This window comes from Abrus precatorius, unplaced genomic scaffold, assembly GCF_003935025.1.
Source record: "Abrus precatorius isolate BTA unplaced genomic scaffold, Abrus_2018 Scaffold6, whole genome shotgun sequence".
Lineage (NCBI taxonomy): Eukaryota > Viridiplantae > Streptophyta > Magnoliopsida > Fabales > Fabaceae > Abrus > Abrus precatorius.
The window spans coordinates 8,359,406-8,377,785 of record NW_020874406.1 but is presented as its reverse complement, the minus strand read 5'-3'; the positions used below and the strand labels follow the sequence as shown (position 1 = coordinate 8,377,785).

The following is an 18,380-nucleotide window of genomic DNA, read 5'->3' as shown; positions in this document are numbered from 1 at the left end:
ATAAAAACATAAGCATTTTACACAATAAGTAGGTAATACAACAAATTAAACTTTTACAATGTATTTAATGGCTTAATATATTAATAAGCGATTGATTCAAATGAATCTACTTTATTATCCTTAAGTAAAACTTAGAGCTTTAAATCTTGTGCATTAAAAAAAAACTTTAAGAGAACTATTATCCATGAACCATACATATGCCTCAGATTGAGCAAAAAAATATAATGACATTTATATAGATGATTTTGTGTCCAATTTTTCCATCCCTAAAGATAAGAAAAAAATAAAGCATTCCTGTGTTGTTAAGGTAAAAGACATGCTCATCCAAGATTTTAAATGAACGAAATGAACCAATAAAATTTGAAGCATTTTATAATCTATGGGCAAACACAAAACCATACTAGGCAGCTAATTGTAATCACACGGCACAATCCACTCAAAATCACTGTGGAATTGGCAAAGCAATCGCTAGAATCTGAGAAACACCAAACCTTTTGTTTGCTCAACTAACTCTATGAGAGCATAATTTCATGTACTTGTTTGAGTCACAAAAAAGCCATGAATTATAACACAGTCATCATACCAGCTACGTACTATATTGTTTATAACAAACATATTGAACCTGGAAATTTCAGCAGAATAACCTTATATGGGCCAGCATAGAGCTTCCAATTTGACATCATAGTTTCCACAATCATGTAGTACAGTCTTTGAAAAATAATAATAAAATGGATCGAATAAAGAAAAATGGTTCATAAAATGCATAATACTACAATCATGGCTGAGAATTTCCAACCTAAACTCAAGACCCTACAAGAAAAACTAATTTAGCTGTAGATAAAGTTTATGATTACCTGAAGTTTTAGCAATTCAAGTTTTTTTTTTTCATTACTCATTTCATTCTCTAAATCTGATAAGTTTCTAGTAAACAAAGTATGGAGCAAACCAGACCTTTAATTTGCGCAAAAGATGTTAAATTTTATTAATTAATTAATTATCATCCTTTCTTTAAATAATTTATAACTATTTCAAATGTTTTTCTTTAAGTTGTTGCCAAAAGTTCACCTAAACCAATTATTTTCCATCATTTGACCAAACTCATAGCTTGTTTTGATTCCCAATAATTAGTAACAAACCTATACTTCAACTCTATTAATTAAAGTTTTTACTTTGAACCCAAGTTTACATGATTTTTAATGTTTTCAAAGACACCCAATTTATTTTACACTTTTATTGCAATTTGGACCACTGAATTGATAAGTAAAGATCATTGCTCCTCAACTTTCTCATGCTCATCTTTATTGCCGAGAGACTCTTCTAGCTTTGCACTGTTCTGGTTGTTGGGTGTAGGGTAACTCCTAACGTTGGCTTCTAGTAAGTTTTCACAGTTTTATGCAGAAATGAAAACAAGGACGTAGCTGTTTGCAGTTGCATAATGTAACTCAAAGTGGGTATGAAATATTCATTCAGTGGCCATTCTCGTGAATCATATAACTACACATTAATTGAACCCATTGTTTCCTTATCCCTTTGCAATCTCTAGAAACACTTGTCTTTCAATTTTTCTACATTCTACAGGCCTTAGCCGGCACAATCGACAGATGGAGAGGGTGCAACTTTGGCCATTAAGATAACATATGCATACATATATATATATATATATATATATATATATATATATATATATTTATTGGTATATGATTTAGACTCTTAACTCTGAAAGGGTCCATTTTATTTTGTTAATTGTTTACGTACACAAATGTGGACATCTATATAGTTATGTATCATTAATTATTATTATAAAGCACCATTTGTAGACAAGTTGACATTGCAAAGAAGACTTATCTTAAATTCTCTAACACCACAATCATTAAGTGCGTGTTTCTCGGAAAACAATTTTTTCATGAACACACGCACTTAGATTCAGTAAATGGCTTATATTCATATAAAATGAGGAACATTAATAATATGATTTAACATGCTTTTATTATTTAGTGAATTATTGGTTATATTATAAAATAATCTGGATTTATTCTCTATTTAATGGATCATATAGATCAAATGGGATAAATTATACCAACCTCCGTTAAAATTAGCAATAATTATACTTACATTCTTCTTAATTAAAAAATTGCAAATATCTTCCTTACAAGTTACAACTTCCTTATTTGCAAATTCATTACTTTTGTAATTTTAAAACACACAATCAAAAGCCACAAATTTTAGAATAAAAAATGGCCATAAGTATTTCAACTAATCTATTTTTTAAAAATGTTTTTTGGTGACTTTATAACAGAATTTAAAAAGATATTTCCATCATTTATCTCTTTCTAAACACTCAAATAACCCTAAAGTTAATAATTAAGTTATTTTTTTAATAATTATCATAATGTTATTTTAAAATATTTTATTTTAAACTGTGTGTTGTTTTAAAATTAAGAAAACACAGCTTATTGTTTTTTATTTTAATTTAATTATTATTTTTAATTTTATCTTTATCTCTTAATATCTCTATATATTAAGAGAAATAAAATGAACATTACTGGAGTGAATGGGATGGTTTAACCAAATATAATTATATTTTAAATACTCTGATGAATATGTTGTGAAAGCTGGAAAAAATAAAGCATTCGGGACAGTTAGATTGTGGTTGCCATTTAAAGCATATTGGTCAAAACTTAATAAACTTGGAAAACATAAATAGGATAATTATCAATAAGATAATTCCTAAGAGAAAAAAAATAATTGTAGTACTAAAAAATAACTCAAAAGTAAGAGTCGAAGAAACCATTTTAATTTAACAAAATATAATTGGAAAGGTACTGCTACTACAAGTGAAGTGTTGGTAAAAGTAGAAACGAGCTATTCTCCAAGGACAAAATAAAGAACAACAATTAATTAAAAAATTAATGGTTAAAATTTTAATAATTCTATACATAAATAAATTTTTATCAAAATTTCAAATAATAAATTTAACCCTATTTACGCAAGTCCAAATGTAATTTGAAGAAAGGTAGGAAAAAAAATTCCATTGACAAACATTATTTGGGAAGGTTTACATTTAACATTTATTACTCTACTTTAACTTCAATGCAGTGTTTTAGCTTCAATGTATAGTAGGTGAAATCGATAATTTTAATTTATTTTTGTGTGATTAATTTTACCTTAAATTATTAAAAAATAATATATTAGAACATCTTTACTTGTGATTCTTGTAAATAGCTCTTGAATTTAAAATTAATTCTCTATAAGAATCATTATAATCACCAACAAGAGTATTTCACGCTGAAAAAATGTTGTTTAATCACGAACTAAGAAGAAGAATTGTACTATTCTCTAATAAAAATAATTTTTAAAAATATTTTTCTATTAAAATTTTAATAAAATTCGCAAAAAGCAATAAGAACTCAAACTTTTAAATTCTACCACTGAAAAATAAAAATGAGAAAATTTTTATCACATGTGACACTATAATAAACCATTGGTGCACTTACAAGTTAGTTTGAATAAATTTAAATATTAGGTGGGACCCATACACCTTTGTGCTGGAAAATGGAAAGTGAGAGAGGAATCGGCACAAATTTTGGGTGGCCTCTTCCCGCCGGAGACAGACAGGGACAAAATTTTCACAAAGCATGTGGGACCCACCCTGCCCTGTTCAAATTCACTATTCATCGTTTCTATATTGTCAGACGGCATACCCATATAATAATATAAATACATATTCTTCTAAAATAAAAAAAATATTAAAGTTTTATTCATATGATCAATTTAGGATTAAAAACAAATTTTTTATTAGTATATATTTAACAATTTCATCAGAGTATTTCTTTTAGAATTTTATTAACTTTAGCTCGATAAATAACTAATAATAATAATTTTTTAAAATGATGTGAATATTAATATGTTTACTTTAACTGTGAACTTTTATTATACATGTTATCAGAGACAAGAGAACAGCATAAAAAAATACTTATAATATTTCACTTAATTTTTATGTAAAAGTTGATGGTATAGTTAATGTCAAATGATACGAAGATGGGTATGTATGTATCATGTGTATGTGTCTGATCTCCTCCATTGTGTCTGTGTTTTCTTGATGTCAACCTTGTTGTTTATTGAGTGAAGAAGAAGAAAGGAGAAAGTGGTTTTAGTTCCCAAAAAGCCTTGGTGTTTAATAGCGTTCTCGTGACATTCTCTCTCTCTCTCTCTCTCGCTCACTAGCCTTTGTTCACCAGTACCGGCTTCGGTCTCAAATAAAAAAACTTTCCTTTCTCTCATTTGTGACCAAATCCACTCTCATTGACTTCACCCCAGATCTCTCTCTCACACACACGTACACAAGACATCTCATATAGTCTCATTGTTGTAACAAAGGTCGGATTTTCCTTCCTTGTTTTGTTTTAGATCCTCTGTTTCCGAGCATGTTCCATTGTTTATTTATTGTGTTTGGGGTGAATATATGGGTAGTAGAACTGAAGTACTTGGAAATGCGCAGGCCTCTAACTTTTTCCAATCTTGTACTTACTTGTTTAATGTTGAAGCATTTCGGTTCCTGGTTTTGTCTATCTTTCCCCTTCATTATTTTCTGCATTTTTTTAATATATATATATAAACATTTCATGACTACCCATTTTTTTAATGCATTTTTGGTGCTTTAATGGTTTGTTACTTTGTTGTGTTGGTGTTTGTTGGTGGGTTGGATGGATTGTAGATTGCAATTCATAGGAAAGTTTTTCACTTGCACGTATACATTTCTTTTCTGATTTTATTTCTGTGTAATATGAGCTTAAATGGTGTGTAATGTAATTTTGACTTATTTTTCAGTTTTTATCATGCAGTGGAGAAGCTTGAAGATGAGCAAAGTTTGATACTTTGAATAGTTTTTGTTCATTGGCAAGCAAAATGACCATTGATGTGCCACCATCCGGTGCCCAAAGTGTGAGGACAAATAGATCTTCCTTTGGTTCTAGCAATGGCAATGAGGCTACCCCAGTACACAACTATGCGTCTGTTAGCAATGGTGATGACTATGACAGTGATGGCTCTAATTTTGCACCACCGTGAGTATCATCTTTTCTTTTGAATGTTTGTTGAAATTTATTCAAATAATTATTTATATTCTATTGTTTAATAATCCGTTTTTGGTAGGAAATAAACATCTTCTAATTTGTGATGTTAATGTTAGCAAATATTGAGCTCTGAAGTGAAATACTAGAGAAAGGCAAAATTTCTAAATTATGTTAGCAAATTTTACGTATGAACCAATACCTTTTTCTATACTATTCTCATTTCATCTCTGCAAGAGTTGGTCGCATACTGCATTTGAAACTTGTACGGTACACCTCTAGGAAAGCTGTTATCACATTTTCCTAGATGCAGTCAAACTTGATTCTTGCGTTCTGTTCTTAATTGGCAGTACTTTGTATGTTAATGACAAAGTGAGAATGAATTTTCTGTTTACCCATATGCAACCCTCTTTAGTTTGTAACTTTGTATTTTGTTTGTATATTGCAGCACACCAACAACACTATCAATGGCTATTCCAGCGGAACTTGCAGGAGCTGTACCCTTGATTGATAGATTCCAGGTTGGATATATATATATATATATATATATATATATATAAATCTTTCTATAGATATAGTTTTCTTGAATTGTGTTGCTTCCCTAGTAATTTGTGTCTCAATGGTTTTTGTGTAAGTTCTTGCATCGATGGTAGTTTTTAGTTTATTGCTTTAATTATGTGCATGATCATTTGCTATCATCAACTTTTCCTTAATGTCATTTGTCATAGGTGGAAGGATTCTTAAAATTGATGCAAAAACAAATTCAATCTGCTGGAAAACGTGGATTTTTTACTAAAAGATCTGTGGGCCCCCAAGTTCGAGAGAAATTTACATTTGAGGACATGCTTTGTTTTCAAAAGGTAATCAAACACTAAAATTTCCATAATACATGGCTAATTTTTTTTAACACATGAAAAGCTAACTCACAAATTCGTGCAGGATCCAATACCAACGTCATTGCTTAAGCTGAATGGTGACTTGGCAAGCCGGGCAACTAAATTATTTCAAATGATTTTGAAATATATTGGAGTTGATTCATCTGATCGTGTAACTCCAATAAGCTTAGAAGAACGAGTTGAGCTTGTAGGTAAACTATATAAGCAAAGTTTGAAGCGTTCAGAACTCCGGGATGAACTTTTTGTCCAGATATCAAAACAAACTAGAAACAACCCTGAGAGGCATGTAAATTTTTTTAATTATCATGCTTGATATTTTCCTGGACTTTGTCCATTGAAGTTGTATTTATGCTAGTATTTAATATCATTCATGGCCAAAAAAACAGGGAATACTTGCTTAAAGCATGGGAGCTAATGTATTTATTTGCTTCGTCCATGCCTCCTAGTAAGGACATTGGAGGATATCTGTCAGAGTATGTTCATAATGTGGCACATGGTGTGGCTACTGATCCTGAGATCCAAGCCCTTGCATTAAATACGTTAAATGCTTTGAAGCGCTCTGTCAAGGCTGGTCCTAGGCATATAATACCTGGGCCTGTCGAGATTGAAGCACTGTTGACTGGCAGAAAGCTTACTACGATAGTGTTCTTCCTAGATGAAACATTTGAAGAAATTACATATGACATGTCAACAACAGTTGCTGATGCTGTTGAGGTACTTCGAAACCCTTGTATGCATATATGATATATCTCCTCAGTAGAAAACATTTCTTATTGGTGCAAATGTACATAGAAATATATGGAAGAGTAAGAATTGAAATAGGTTAAAAAAATGACAAATACTATGCTAGGAATTATATTTGCATCCAATTTCATTCTTTGTTGGAATTAAGGCTTGTAGTTGCTCAAAATCTAGTACTAGCAAAATCAGATTGCAAGGCAGCCTGCAAAAGGACATCAATTTTGCTGGATTACTAGGTTTAAATGCTTCATGTTACCACTCAACTTTCAAGTTTCACTAAGGTAATAGAAGAGCATGAGATAAATATTTCAATTTTTTTCTCTTGGTTTTATACTAAGGATTCAGCCCAGCAATTTAGTTTTTTGATAGATGTTTTTCAAGGTTAATATTCAATAAGATGCACAAAAGATGTATGCTAATGGTTACTACTTGTAGGACTTACTTGTACAAGACTTTCTTTGGGTTTGGTATTTAATAACAATAAATAGTGTTAGAATCTATTAGAATCTTGTAAATATAGTAACTATGTGTTTTGTAATTATATACTCTTCCCTATAAATTTGAATAACTCTGCTGTGCCCTAAAACACACGGATTCAATATTTTCTCTCTCAACAAATAGCATTTCTTCTCTTTCAATGAAGTAAACAGAAGTAAATTCTAGTGGTGATCATTGTGTTCTTAAATGGCTAAGTTGCAGTAAGGTTTGAACATGGCCCTAAAAATATCATTTGATTAGTCTTTTGGGAAAATTAGGTGTTATGAATGCATGACTTCCTGTGGTGATCAAGATGTCATTTTTACTTTTAGTGTAAAGAATTAATAAAAAATCAACTAAATTTGCAAATTTGCTTTCTTTTTGGGATTGTTTAGTTCATAGAACTAATATGGCTGCATTTACTAATATATGATTGAAAGAATGATTTTTAGTCCTTAATATACGGATACTTGGTGAACTTTGTTTCATATACCACTAGTAAGAAGAAAATTTTGTTTGTAGTAGCATCCACTATTTATGATTATCACTTAACCACACTACTGCTTTGCTGTCTTAGACAGTCATTTTTTTTTCCTATCTGTCTGAATTTCTTGATTCTTGATACCTCAATCAATTGTGTTTACTCTATCATGCTTAAATCATTGTATTCACCAATTAACTTACATTTGCTTCAGGAACTTGCAGGGATCATTAAACTGTCAACATACTCTAGCTTTAGCCTGTTTGAATGTCATAAAGTTGTTACTGGCGCCAAATCACCTGATTCTGGGAATGGCATGTCTTTTTCCTCTCCATGCTTGTTAATATTATTAAACTAGCCAAGATCATAGTCTAACCGCTCTTTTATTGTTACTCAGAGGAGTACATTGGGTTAGATGATAATAAATATATCGGGGATCTCCTTGCGGAATTTAAGGCTGTGAAAGATCGAAGCAAGGGAGAAATTTTGCACTGTAAATTAATATTCAAGAAAAAGTTATTTCGTGAATCAGATGAAGCTGTGACGGATCCAATGTTTTTACAGTTGTCCTATGTACAAGTATGCCTACGTATTTCTGTTCTCTAAATGAACAAGAGCATGCCTAGTTATTGAATAAAATTGCAATTGCCTTCAAGATATTAATATGTTGGGTTGTGGATGTGTTGTTACAGTTGCAGCATGATTATATTTTGGGTAATTATCCTATTGGAAGAGATGATGCTGCACAACTTTCTGCACTGCAAATCTTGGCTGAAATTGGATTTGTTAGAAGACCTGAATCATGCGCGTAAGCGATTTTCAATGTTCATGTCATTAACTATCTTCCAATAGTGTTTAGCATCTTCTATTCTCTTGTGACTTCAACTGACTGAGATTTCTGCATTGATCAGTGACTGGAATTCATTTCTGGAGCGATTTCTACCTAGACAAATTGCAATGACTCGAGCAAAACGGGAATGGGAGTTGGACATTCTTTCTTGCTATCATTCATTGGTATGGAAATGGGATACTAAGAACCTAAGCCTATTTGATTATTTTTCTTTAACCTTTGATCAGTGATAAATGAGTAATTTCATCTTTTTGTAGCTTGTGTTATTTTTTTTATTTCAAACCCTTCATTGTGCATCTAATAAATAGTCATTTTCCACTTGTGTATCAGTTTAATCATGGAAATCAATCTCTGCTTTAAGTATACCTAAATATGCTGCTGATTTTATTCCTTATCTGATTTAATATTTTGTTTTTTTTCCAGGAGCATGTGACAAAAGATGATGCAAGACAGCAATTTCTGCATATATTGAGAACACTTCCTTATGGGTTTTCTGTTTTCTTCAATGTACGCAAAATCGATGATCCTATTGGACTCTTGCCTGGACGAATAATATTGGGAATCAACAAGAGAGGGGTAAGACTAACAAATGATTACAATATATTGTAAGGTTTAAAGCTTCAGTTTTTTTAAACGTGCTTTTAATATAATGTTTTTCTAAAATTATTCACAGGTCCATTTTTTCCGCCCTGTTCCCAAGGAATATATGCACTCAGCAGAGTTGAGAGACATAATGCAATTTGGAAGCAGTAATACTGCAGTATTTTTCAAAATGCGAGTTGCAGGTGTTCTTCACATATTCCAGTTTGAAACAAAGCAGGTACTAACGTCTTCATGAACATTTTACTCTTCCAGGTTCTTAATTTCGTCCTTTGGACTTTATTAATATCTTTATCACTTTGGAGTTATTTATGTCATTGACATTTTATCCTTTAAAGGGAGAAGAAATTTGTGTAGCTCTTCAGACACATATAAATGACGTAATGCTGCGTCGCTATTCCAAGGCACGATCTACTATGGGAAGTTCTTTGAGTGAAGACATTTCTAACAATTTTAGGCCTCCTAATTTGGAATTATATGAAAAACGTGTTCAAGATTTATCAAAACTTGTTGAAGAGTCTCAAAGCAACGCTGATCAAGTAAGTCTAAGCTTCTAGTGTATTTTATTGTGTGTTACTTAGGACATAAGAAAATAAACTCCAAATTGAACCATTAAACATGAAGGTCATTTTTTATGAGTTATTGGATAATAAAAGAATCCTGTAGGGCTTATTTGCTTCCCTGAGAAGAGTGAATATTGCTCATACTAATTTGGTTTTAGACTCGAGAGCCTCTAGGCTCAAAGTTGAGTTTTGTACTAGTTCTATTTTTTGTAGAGAAAGACCTGTTCTTTCTTGAAATTGTACGTGGGCATGATTTGTTAGATGCAGCAATCTTTTTGATATGGGTACCATGTTTGTTTCGGCTTAAATTTCTTCAAAATTACTTGAACCGAACACCATGCACTGGACCACCCTTTTACTGTTTGGGTGTAAAATACATATTTCTCATTATTTTATTGTAATATTTTTAAATCATGTTGAATAGATGCTGGAAAAATTGCATGAGAAGCAGAAACGAGAACAGGAAATGCTACAAGAATTAGAGGGCTTAAAAAAATCTTTAAAAGCTGATAAGCAGATTATTGAGGACATTACAAATGATCGTGACAGGCTTAGCACCTTATGCGATGAAAAAGATAAGGCACTTCAGGTATAGGTCTCAACTCATAAATTTATGGAATCAGTCTTATTTTAATCTTTGCATTATTGAGCCATCTTAAGATTATGCAATCTACTAGGCTAAAATTCTTGAGAAAAGAAACCTGGAAGCAAAGATGGCCAAATTGAGTAATCTGGTGATTGAGAATGCTACCAAAAGGGAACCCGCTCAAGAGAATAACCAAGTAAGATGTTTTTTGAATCCGGCTATTCATTTGTTCCTTGCTTCCTAATTAGTATAGAGTTTTCACTTGTTGACTTTGGTTGATGCCTAAGGTGTCACAAAAACTTGAAGATGACCTGAAACTTTGTAAAGATGAGCTGCTTGTTGCTGAAGAGACTATCAAAAGCTTGAGAAGTGAAAAGTTGATTTTGGAGCAGAAGCTATCTGGGCTTGAGAAGAAGAATGCTGAAGAGGTAACGTAGAATAATGAATCTCGGCATTTGACATTAAAATCCATAATTTTTAAGATGATGTTCAATCAATGTGATGGTGGTGGGCGTAATGCAGGTTAGTTCTCTTCAAGGGAAACTTGAGCAAGAACGCAAAGCTCTAAATTCTCAGGTGTATGACCTTGAAAGAAAACTGGATGTGTTTAGACAAGAGTTAGTTGTGGCTGAGTCTACACTTTCAGTCAAGGACTCTGAATTGGGTGCATTGAAGAACAATTTAAAAGAACTAGAAGAATTGAGAGAAATGAAAGAGGTTTTGATTCTCTTTGTTATCTTCAATATAAGCATCAGCATGCTATGTATATTCACTTTATGTGTTAATTTGAAAAATATGTACTTTTTAAAATTTCTATTTGCTTTATATAGGACATTGATAGAAAGAACGAACAAACAGCCACCATATTGAAGATGCAAGGGGCTCAACTAGCTGAATTGGAAGTGCTTTATAAAGAAGAGCAGGTTCTCAGGAAGCGATATTTTAATACCATAGAAGGTGGTAGATAGAAAGTATTTATACAAGAATTATTTTGTATATGTGAACGTGCATTTTGCATATATAACTAACATAATAACAACATTGGTATTTGGTTCTTAATTTCAGACATGAAAGGCAAGATAAGAGTTTATTGTCGGTCAAGACCTCTTAGTGAAAAAGAGATTGCAGACAAAGAAAGAGATGTTCTTACTGCTGTGGACGAGTTTACAGTTGAACATCCGTGGAAAGATGATAAACCAAAACAACACATATATGACCGCGTGTTTGATGGTGATGCCACTCAAGAAGATGTATTTGAGGATACAAGGGCAAGTTTTAGTATAACAAATTAAAGATCACAATTGTTTCTTACGTTAGATAATATATATATTGAAATAGATCTAACATTTTTTATACTTCTAAATCATTGCTAATGTTTTTCTTTTGGACATTTACAATACAGTACTTAGTGCAATCTGCTGTGGATGGTTATAATGTTTGCATATTTGCCTACGGTCAAACTGGCTCTGGGAAGACATTTACAATCTATGGATCTGAAAACAATCCTGGGCTTACCCCACGTGCTACTGCAGAACTTTTTAGAATTTTAAGGAGAGATAGTAACAAGTATTCTTTCTCCTTGAAGGTAACAATTGCAACTTGGTGATTAATGAATATTTATCTCTGCATTTGATAAATGTGATATCATTAAATCCATTGAATGTACATATATTTTCACAGGTAACTGTTTATATTATTAATTTTCTTTTTAGTCTTTAAATGTGGCTAATATTGAGTAACTTAACCAAAATAGATCATACGAACTTTGCAGAAGTCTGTTTGTTGTCTGATGGAGACTTCTTTTGTCCAATGATGCAGGCATACATGTTGGAGTTATATCAAGATACACTTGTAGATCTTTTGTTACCTAAGAATGCAAAGCGATTGAAATTGGATATTAAGAAGGATTCAAAGGTGATTGTTCTATTATTTTGTGAATGTAAATTTCCATTTCTAGATATTTTGCTCTTGAATGGGTAGCATTTAAAATTGGATGTCTTACAAATATTTAAAGTTTTTCCAAAGTTGTAGAATTGCATAGTTCTGTTTTCATGGATTGCTATTCCAAATTGTAACTGTTTTATTAGTCTTATTTTAGGGAATGGTAGCAGTAGAAAACGTCACAATTATGTCAATTTCTACTGTGGAGGAGTTAAATAGCATAATACAGAGGGGATCTGAGCGGCGACATACGTCAGGAACACAGATGAATGAAGAAAGCTCTAGGTCTCATCTTATACTATCAATTGTAGTTGAAAGTACCAACCTTCAAAGCCAATCAACTGCCAGAGGAAAGGTATTATTATTTGTGTATATTTGTCTTTTGCCCTTTAAAATAGTATAAATATATGTTAGTACACCATATTCCTTTAGTGTAAGAATTTGAAACAAATATTGTATGAACTGAAGGCAATGTGGATGTTACTCTTTATATTGGATTTATCATACAGTTAAGTTTTGTGGACCTTGCTGGCTCAGAAAGAATAAAAAAGTCAGGCTCTACCGGTAGTCTACTTAAAGAAGCTCAAAGTATCAACAAATCATTATCAGCACTAGGAGATGTTATTAGTGCTTTGTCTTCTGGTGGTCAACACATACCTTATAGAAATCATAAGTTAACTATGTTGATGAGTGATTCACTTGGGGGTAATGCCAAAACTCTTATGTTTGTGAATATATCTCCAGCAGAATCAAGCTTGGATGAGACACATAACTCCCTAATGTATGTTTTTTTATCTCTTTTTTCTTTTATTGAACTTTAAAAAGTTTACTTTCAAATCTTTAAGAGTTTTATACTTATATTTTGTTAAGGAGTTGTTTGATTTTAGAAAATATTTTCTATTTTCATCTTTTATTTTCACTTTTAATTACAAAACTTACATCTTGTTTTCATTTTATTATTTGTTTTTAAATATTTATTTAGGAAACACTGAAAATAACTTTTTTCCTGTTTCCTTTAAATCTTTGAAAACAAAATGAAAACAAGGTAGCAATTTTGTAATTAAAACTTAAAACATGAAATGAAAACAGAAAAATAGTTTCTAAACAAAACAGCTCCTAATGTTCTCTTATGCTGTAATAATCTTAATATTTTTATGCTAATTTAGGTATGCATCGAGAGTGAGATCAATTGTGAATGATCCAAGCAAAAATGTTTCTTCTAAAGAGATAGCTAGACTAAAGAAATTGGTTGCATATTGGAAGGAGCAAGCAGGTAGGAGAGGGGAAGATGAGGATTTGGAAGAAATCAAAGAAGAAAGACCAACAAAAGAGAGGAGTGATGGCCGTCATTCAATGTAGTAACTCTAAGCTGCAATGGCCATTGCCCATTTGATGTATCTTAGTTTTTGGAATGCTGTGTGATCTGTTTCCACTTTACAAGATCACACAGGCTTTATAGGTTGTAATTTATTTCAGAGGGATTCAAGATGTATAGTTGAATCATGTATATATATATTTTAAATCTTTTAACTCAAGTCACATATAAATATATACATTATGCTGCCTAAATATGATTCTTGTTAAAAAAAAAAAGTTACCATGTCATTTTATGAATTTAATTACTCTTAACATGAGTAAATAGGTAAAGTGAAAAGTAAGGATGGATTTGTTGTTAATTTGAATTTAAAGTGTCTTATAGTATTTAATAATTTTAAAAATGATTGATACACCTTTATTTTCTTTTACTTTGTTCACAGAGAAATTTGATTTTTATTTTGTAATCATATAAGCAAAATTAAATCTTAGACTTTGTTTGGATAAAAGGTTAAATAGAAAAGAAAGAAATAAGCTGAGAAATAGAGTAAAAATTAAGTAAAAATATTTAGTTGAATACATTAAAATAAAAAAAAAAAAAAAAAAATCGCTTGTATGGATGAATAAAAAATCACGTTAAAGGTAAGAATTATACTCCTTGCTTTGTAATACTAACAACAACTGGCTTTATATTATAATTTTTTTTAAAAGGCTTAGCACTAGAATTTGAATTGCGGTGTTTTTTTTTTCTTTTGTTATTATTTTGGTTAAGGCTTTTATGAATTGATGAATATAGGTAAATATAAATAATGACAATACATTATGACGTGTTTGTATGACAGGTGAAATAATGATAAAAAGAAGAAGAAAATAATAATAAGATAAAAAATATAGATTAAAATTAAAGTGAAAAAGATGTATTGAAATAAGAAAAAAAATAAAAGAAATTATTTTCACTTATTTAGATAAGTAAAAGAGAAAGTGAAAAGAAATAAATATATTATATTAAAAATAATCATAAAAAATAAAATTTTTATTATCATATATTTCTTAATCAATGATTTATTTTAAAAAATTTTAAATTATATTAATATTATTTAATTTTAAAAAATGATAAAAAAAACACCAAAACTGACTGATTTCTCTCCAATTTGGGAGAATTTTATTTTAAAGTGGGCTCCATTAAAAATAATATTTTTCTTCTCGCTTATTTTTTCTTTTCTACTTCTTTCTTTTCTTCTTTTCACACAATCAAACAAAACATACTGATATGTTTGCATGGTACGAAAATAGGAGCAAGGAAAGAAAATTAAAAAAAAATCATTTCTTTTGATGCCATAAAAAGTAAAATAATTTTTTAATAATAAAATATTTTTAAAAAATAAAAATAATTTTAATTTTTTATAAATATTTTTAATATACTTTAATTATTTTAAGTGAAATAAATGCTTGTATCATTTTTTTCTTATTTTAATATATTTAAATATCAACTTTTTTATTTCATCCTCCTAATTCTTTTTTTTTTCCTATTTATTTTTTCTCTGTTTTACTTCTCATGCAAACAGAGCCTAACATTAACTTTATAACAACATTTTCTCCAAGACCAAAATAGTAAATGATCATTTAACTTGCTTATAATTTTAAAATTTAATTATATTTTTATCTCTGGATAACTTCTTTCATCAAACATAATTCCTTTATTTAAATTTTTATAATTAAAAAGAATGTGTTAAGAAAATAATACCATGCAGACGAAAATTAGTTAAAATAATTTTGATATGGAGAGAGCCTCCAAAATAGATAAATTGGAGACATGGGGTTTGCTTTTGAACTCCTGACTGCGAAAAACGAAACATTTTTACTTTTGCATGAATATGATCGATGATTGAATTTGTTTCTTCATTTTGAAAACCTACACATAATATTTGTTCAAGTAATTAGATTAATCAAAATTACTTGTTATGATACTCATAAATAAATTTAAAAAATATTGTATATTTTCTTTAAATTAACAGTATAATTTTTTTAATATCTTAAAAATTAAAAAATATTTATTTTTTAAAAATAAATCACTAATTCTACAATTATTTTATCTGGCACGTGTTGCATGTGTCCAATTTCAGGATCACGAGCTTAAAGTAAAACAAAGATGCACCCACCACTGCCCACCCTAGTCCTATCCAAAAGCAATGAATCAAGATAGTCAAATCTAAAATAACATAATCAATAACGAATATAATAAAAAAAGTATAACAAAAAACTTATAATTAAAAAAAAGTTTAATTAATTGTTTGATATTTCCATAATTGAACTTAATTTTTATAAAAATTTGTATTAGAATACAATTCCTAATTTTTTACTGTTTTTAATTTCTTAAGTTAAGACTAAATCTTAAAATATTTTATAGGAATTAATTACAAATAATAAAATGTTTGCAGATGTGAATTACTTAATTAAACGAAGCTATGAATTGAGTGCATCTTTTGTGAATTCATCCTTGCCCATATCCACAGAAACAAAGGTAATAGAGACAGAGAACGATGGAAGGGACTATTCCAGTGATTGATCTAGAGAAGATTTCAGACCCAGATGAAAGCAAGAAGCTAAGAGAGGCATGTGAAAAATGGGGTTGCTTTAGGATCATCAACCACTCTATTTCCACAACCCTCATGGCGGATATGAAGGAGGTGATTGCAGCTTTGTTCGATCGTCCTACGGAGATGAAAAATTGCAACTCAGCAGTGATTGCTGGAAGTGGTTACATGGCACCAAGTGCAGTCAACCCTCTCTATGAGGCCTTGTCCATCTATGATTTTTGTTCCTCTCAAGCTATGAACAATTTCTGCTCTCAACTTGATGTCTCACCCCACCAGAGGTTTGATTATTCCCTAGATCCCTCTCTTCCATTTTGGAATTTTTTAGTGCTTTTAATTGGTTAGATTTGTTTAACACTTGTGCAAAAGAAAAGCTTGAGAATTGTAAAGCTATTGCTCAATTTAGTGTTTTATTTATACCCATGTGGTTGTCGGATCTGTAATACATGTCATGCTTGGATTTGACTTCGATTTGTTTAAATTGGTGTAACAATTTAACTGTAAATTTGTGTAGCCAACACTGGTAAAATAACATAACAATTAAAAAAAATCATGTTATTAATCTGACTAGAAATAGAATGGCCGGTGACAAACAAAATGTAGATCAATAATGGAAGTATATGGCCAAGCAATTCATGGTTTTGATGTACGGATGATTTTGATTGATTCCGTGCAGGCAAATAGTGGAAGCATATGGCCAAGCAATTCATGGTTTAACAGTGAAAATAGGACAAAAGATGGCTGAATCTGTGGGCGTAGTGGATGCTGATTTTGAGGATTGGATATGCCAATTCAGAATTAACAATTATCACTTCACCCCAGAAGCTGTAGGGTCCTCTGGAGTTCAAATTCACACAGATTCAAGCTTCCTAACAGTTCTTCAAGATGATGAAAATGTTGGTGGTCTTGAAGTCATGCACATTTCTGGCTCCTTTGTACCTGTCCCTCCATTACCTACCACCCTCCTTGTCAATCTTGGTGACATTGGCCATGTAAGTCTTTACCAATAAGTCATCACCTTCCCTTCAACTAAATCACATTACATGTATCATTGAGCACATATTAGAAAAAAAACATACACAAAATGGTGTACAGAGATTTGAAATTAGAATGAGTGAAATTACACACAGAGCATTAAAAATGTGATTAAACTGATACAATCTTCTTATAATGTGGAATGTAATTGAATTAAGGTATGGAGTAACGGAAGGTTTCGCAATGTGGAGCACCGTGTAATATGCAAGGAAGCAAGGAAGCGTTTATCAATTGCTACATTTATGTTAGGACCAAGGAATGGGAATGTTGAGGCTCCAGCAGAATTGGTGAGCCATGATCATCCACGTCTTCATCAACCTTTTGTTTATGAAGATTATAGAAAGGCTAGAGTCTCCAACAAGATGCACTCTGGTCAAGCCCTTCAGCTATTTCGCGTAGGAACTATGACGGGGGAATCAATGGGCAATGGAAAATGAAATTATAAGAATAAAGTCAACATTATGCAATATTAAAGATCGTGTCTTGTCAACGATTGTTTTCATAATGCTGATTAAAGAATTGAAAATTATCTTAAATTGTATTACCATTACTAGCGGAGAGCTTCCAATATCATAGCAAAGATATGAACCATCGGTCCTTTTTGATACCTTAGCAAAACCTCTTATACATTTTTCTTATACTCGCTTATTTGACAAATCAAAGGAGGACCATAAGCAATTGAATCATAACCAAGAACTTTTCTAATACACAGGATTCTCATTACAAGGCAAGTGTAAAGCATATTTATTTCTAATAAGAAATTAGAGGATAACCATTATTAATAAAGCTTTCAGAAAGAAACTTAGAAAGAATACATAGTGTTATATAAACAAAAGGACTTTTATTGATCACTTTCTGCCTTATACACAAATGCTCTTCTCTATTTATAGAGGAAAAAGAGTAAAGCTTTTTACAACAAGATTATATCGAATAAGATTTCGATATCTTTTTTAAAGACACTTTAAGCAAACAATACAAGCCTTAGTACAATTATTCAGATAAAATAAACTGAAAGCAAAAGTATAAAGATACTTTATTACATAAAATTGCTGTTTTAGAGATTCTTTAATCTTTGTGTATAGGTTCATGACTTGGAGAGAGATTTGAATTATTATAAATTTTCATCCATCTTGATCTATTATAGAGTCACAAGGATCTTGAGAATCCATCATTATGTCTACTTGTGATGATATCAGCTTCATCTCATGGAATGACTTGTCCTTCTCTTTCCTA

At 30.8% G+C, this 18,380-nt stretch overlaps 2 protein-coding genes across 2 annotated transcripts; both read left to right on the top strand.

The window, feature by feature from the left end:
- The first annotated feature begins 4,240 nt into the window (after nt 1-4,240).
- Nucleotides 4,241-13,563, top strand: LOC113868480 (kinesin-like protein KIN-14I). The gene is made up of 24 exons (XM_027504094.1): nt 4,241-4,377; nt 4,842-5,063; nt 5,518-5,590; nt 5,798-5,929; nt 6,009-6,247; nt 6,352-6,679; nt 7,879-7,978; nt 8,062-8,243; nt 8,357-8,472; nt 8,576-8,678; nt 8,938-9,090; nt 9,188-9,334; nt 9,453-9,653; nt 10,102-10,266; nt 10,355-10,459; nt 10,551-10,691; nt 10,786-10,980; nt 11,094-11,220; nt 11,329-11,531; nt 11,666-11,848; nt 12,082-12,177; nt 12,362-12,559; nt 12,714-12,985; nt 13,371-13,563. Exons 2-24 carry the CDS (start codon nt 4,906-4,908, stop codon nt 13,561-13,563), a joined length of 3,810 nt encoding a protein of 1,269 aa, XP_027359895.1. The 5' UTR covers nt 4,241-4,377; nt 4,842-4,905.
- Nucleotides 13,564-16,011: 2,448 nt separating this feature from the next.
- Nucleotides 16,012-17,757, top strand: LOC113869782 (2-oxoglutarate-dependent dioxygenase DAO-like). The gene is made up of 3 exons (XM_027506254.1): nt 16,012-16,393; nt 16,789-17,104; nt 17,306-17,757. Exons 1-3 carry the CDS (start codon nt 16,059-16,061, stop codon nt 17,582-17,584), a joined length of 930 nt encoding a protein of 309 aa, XP_027362055.1. The 5' UTR covers nt 16,012-16,058; the 3' UTR covers nt 17,585-17,757.
- Nucleotides 17,758-18,380: the final 623 nt, after the last annotated feature.

What these genes read in the sequence shown, in the direction of transcription:
- LOC113868480 (XM_027504094.1), top strand. Translation starts at nt 4,906, where the DNA reads ATGACCATTGATGTGCCACCATCCGGTGCCCAAAGTGTGAGGACAAAT. An exon ending in CAGTTGCTGATGCTGTTGAG is followed by an intron (nt 6,680 to 7,878) that starts GTACTTCGAAAC and finishes CATTTGCTTCAG; the next exon opens with GAACTTGCAGGGATCATTAA. An exon ending in CCGCTCAAGAGAATAACCAA is followed by an intron (nt 10,460 to 10,550) that starts GTAAGATGTTTT and finishes TTGATGCCTAAG; the next exon opens with GTGTCACAAAAACTTGAAGA.
- LOC113869782 (XM_027506254.1), top strand. Translation starts at nt 16,059, where the DNA reads ATGGAAGGGACTATTCCAGTGATTGATCTAGAGAAGATTTCAGACCCA. An exon ending in GATGTCTCACCCCACCAGAG is followed by an intron (nt 16,394 to 16,788) that starts GTTTGATTATTC and finishes GATTCCGTGCAG; the next exon opens with GCAAATAGTGGAAGCATATG. An exon ending in ATCTTGGTGACATTGGCCAT is followed by an intron (nt 17,105 to 17,305) that starts GTAAGTCTTTAC and finishes AATTGAATTAAG; the next exon opens with GTATGGAGTAACGGAAGGTT.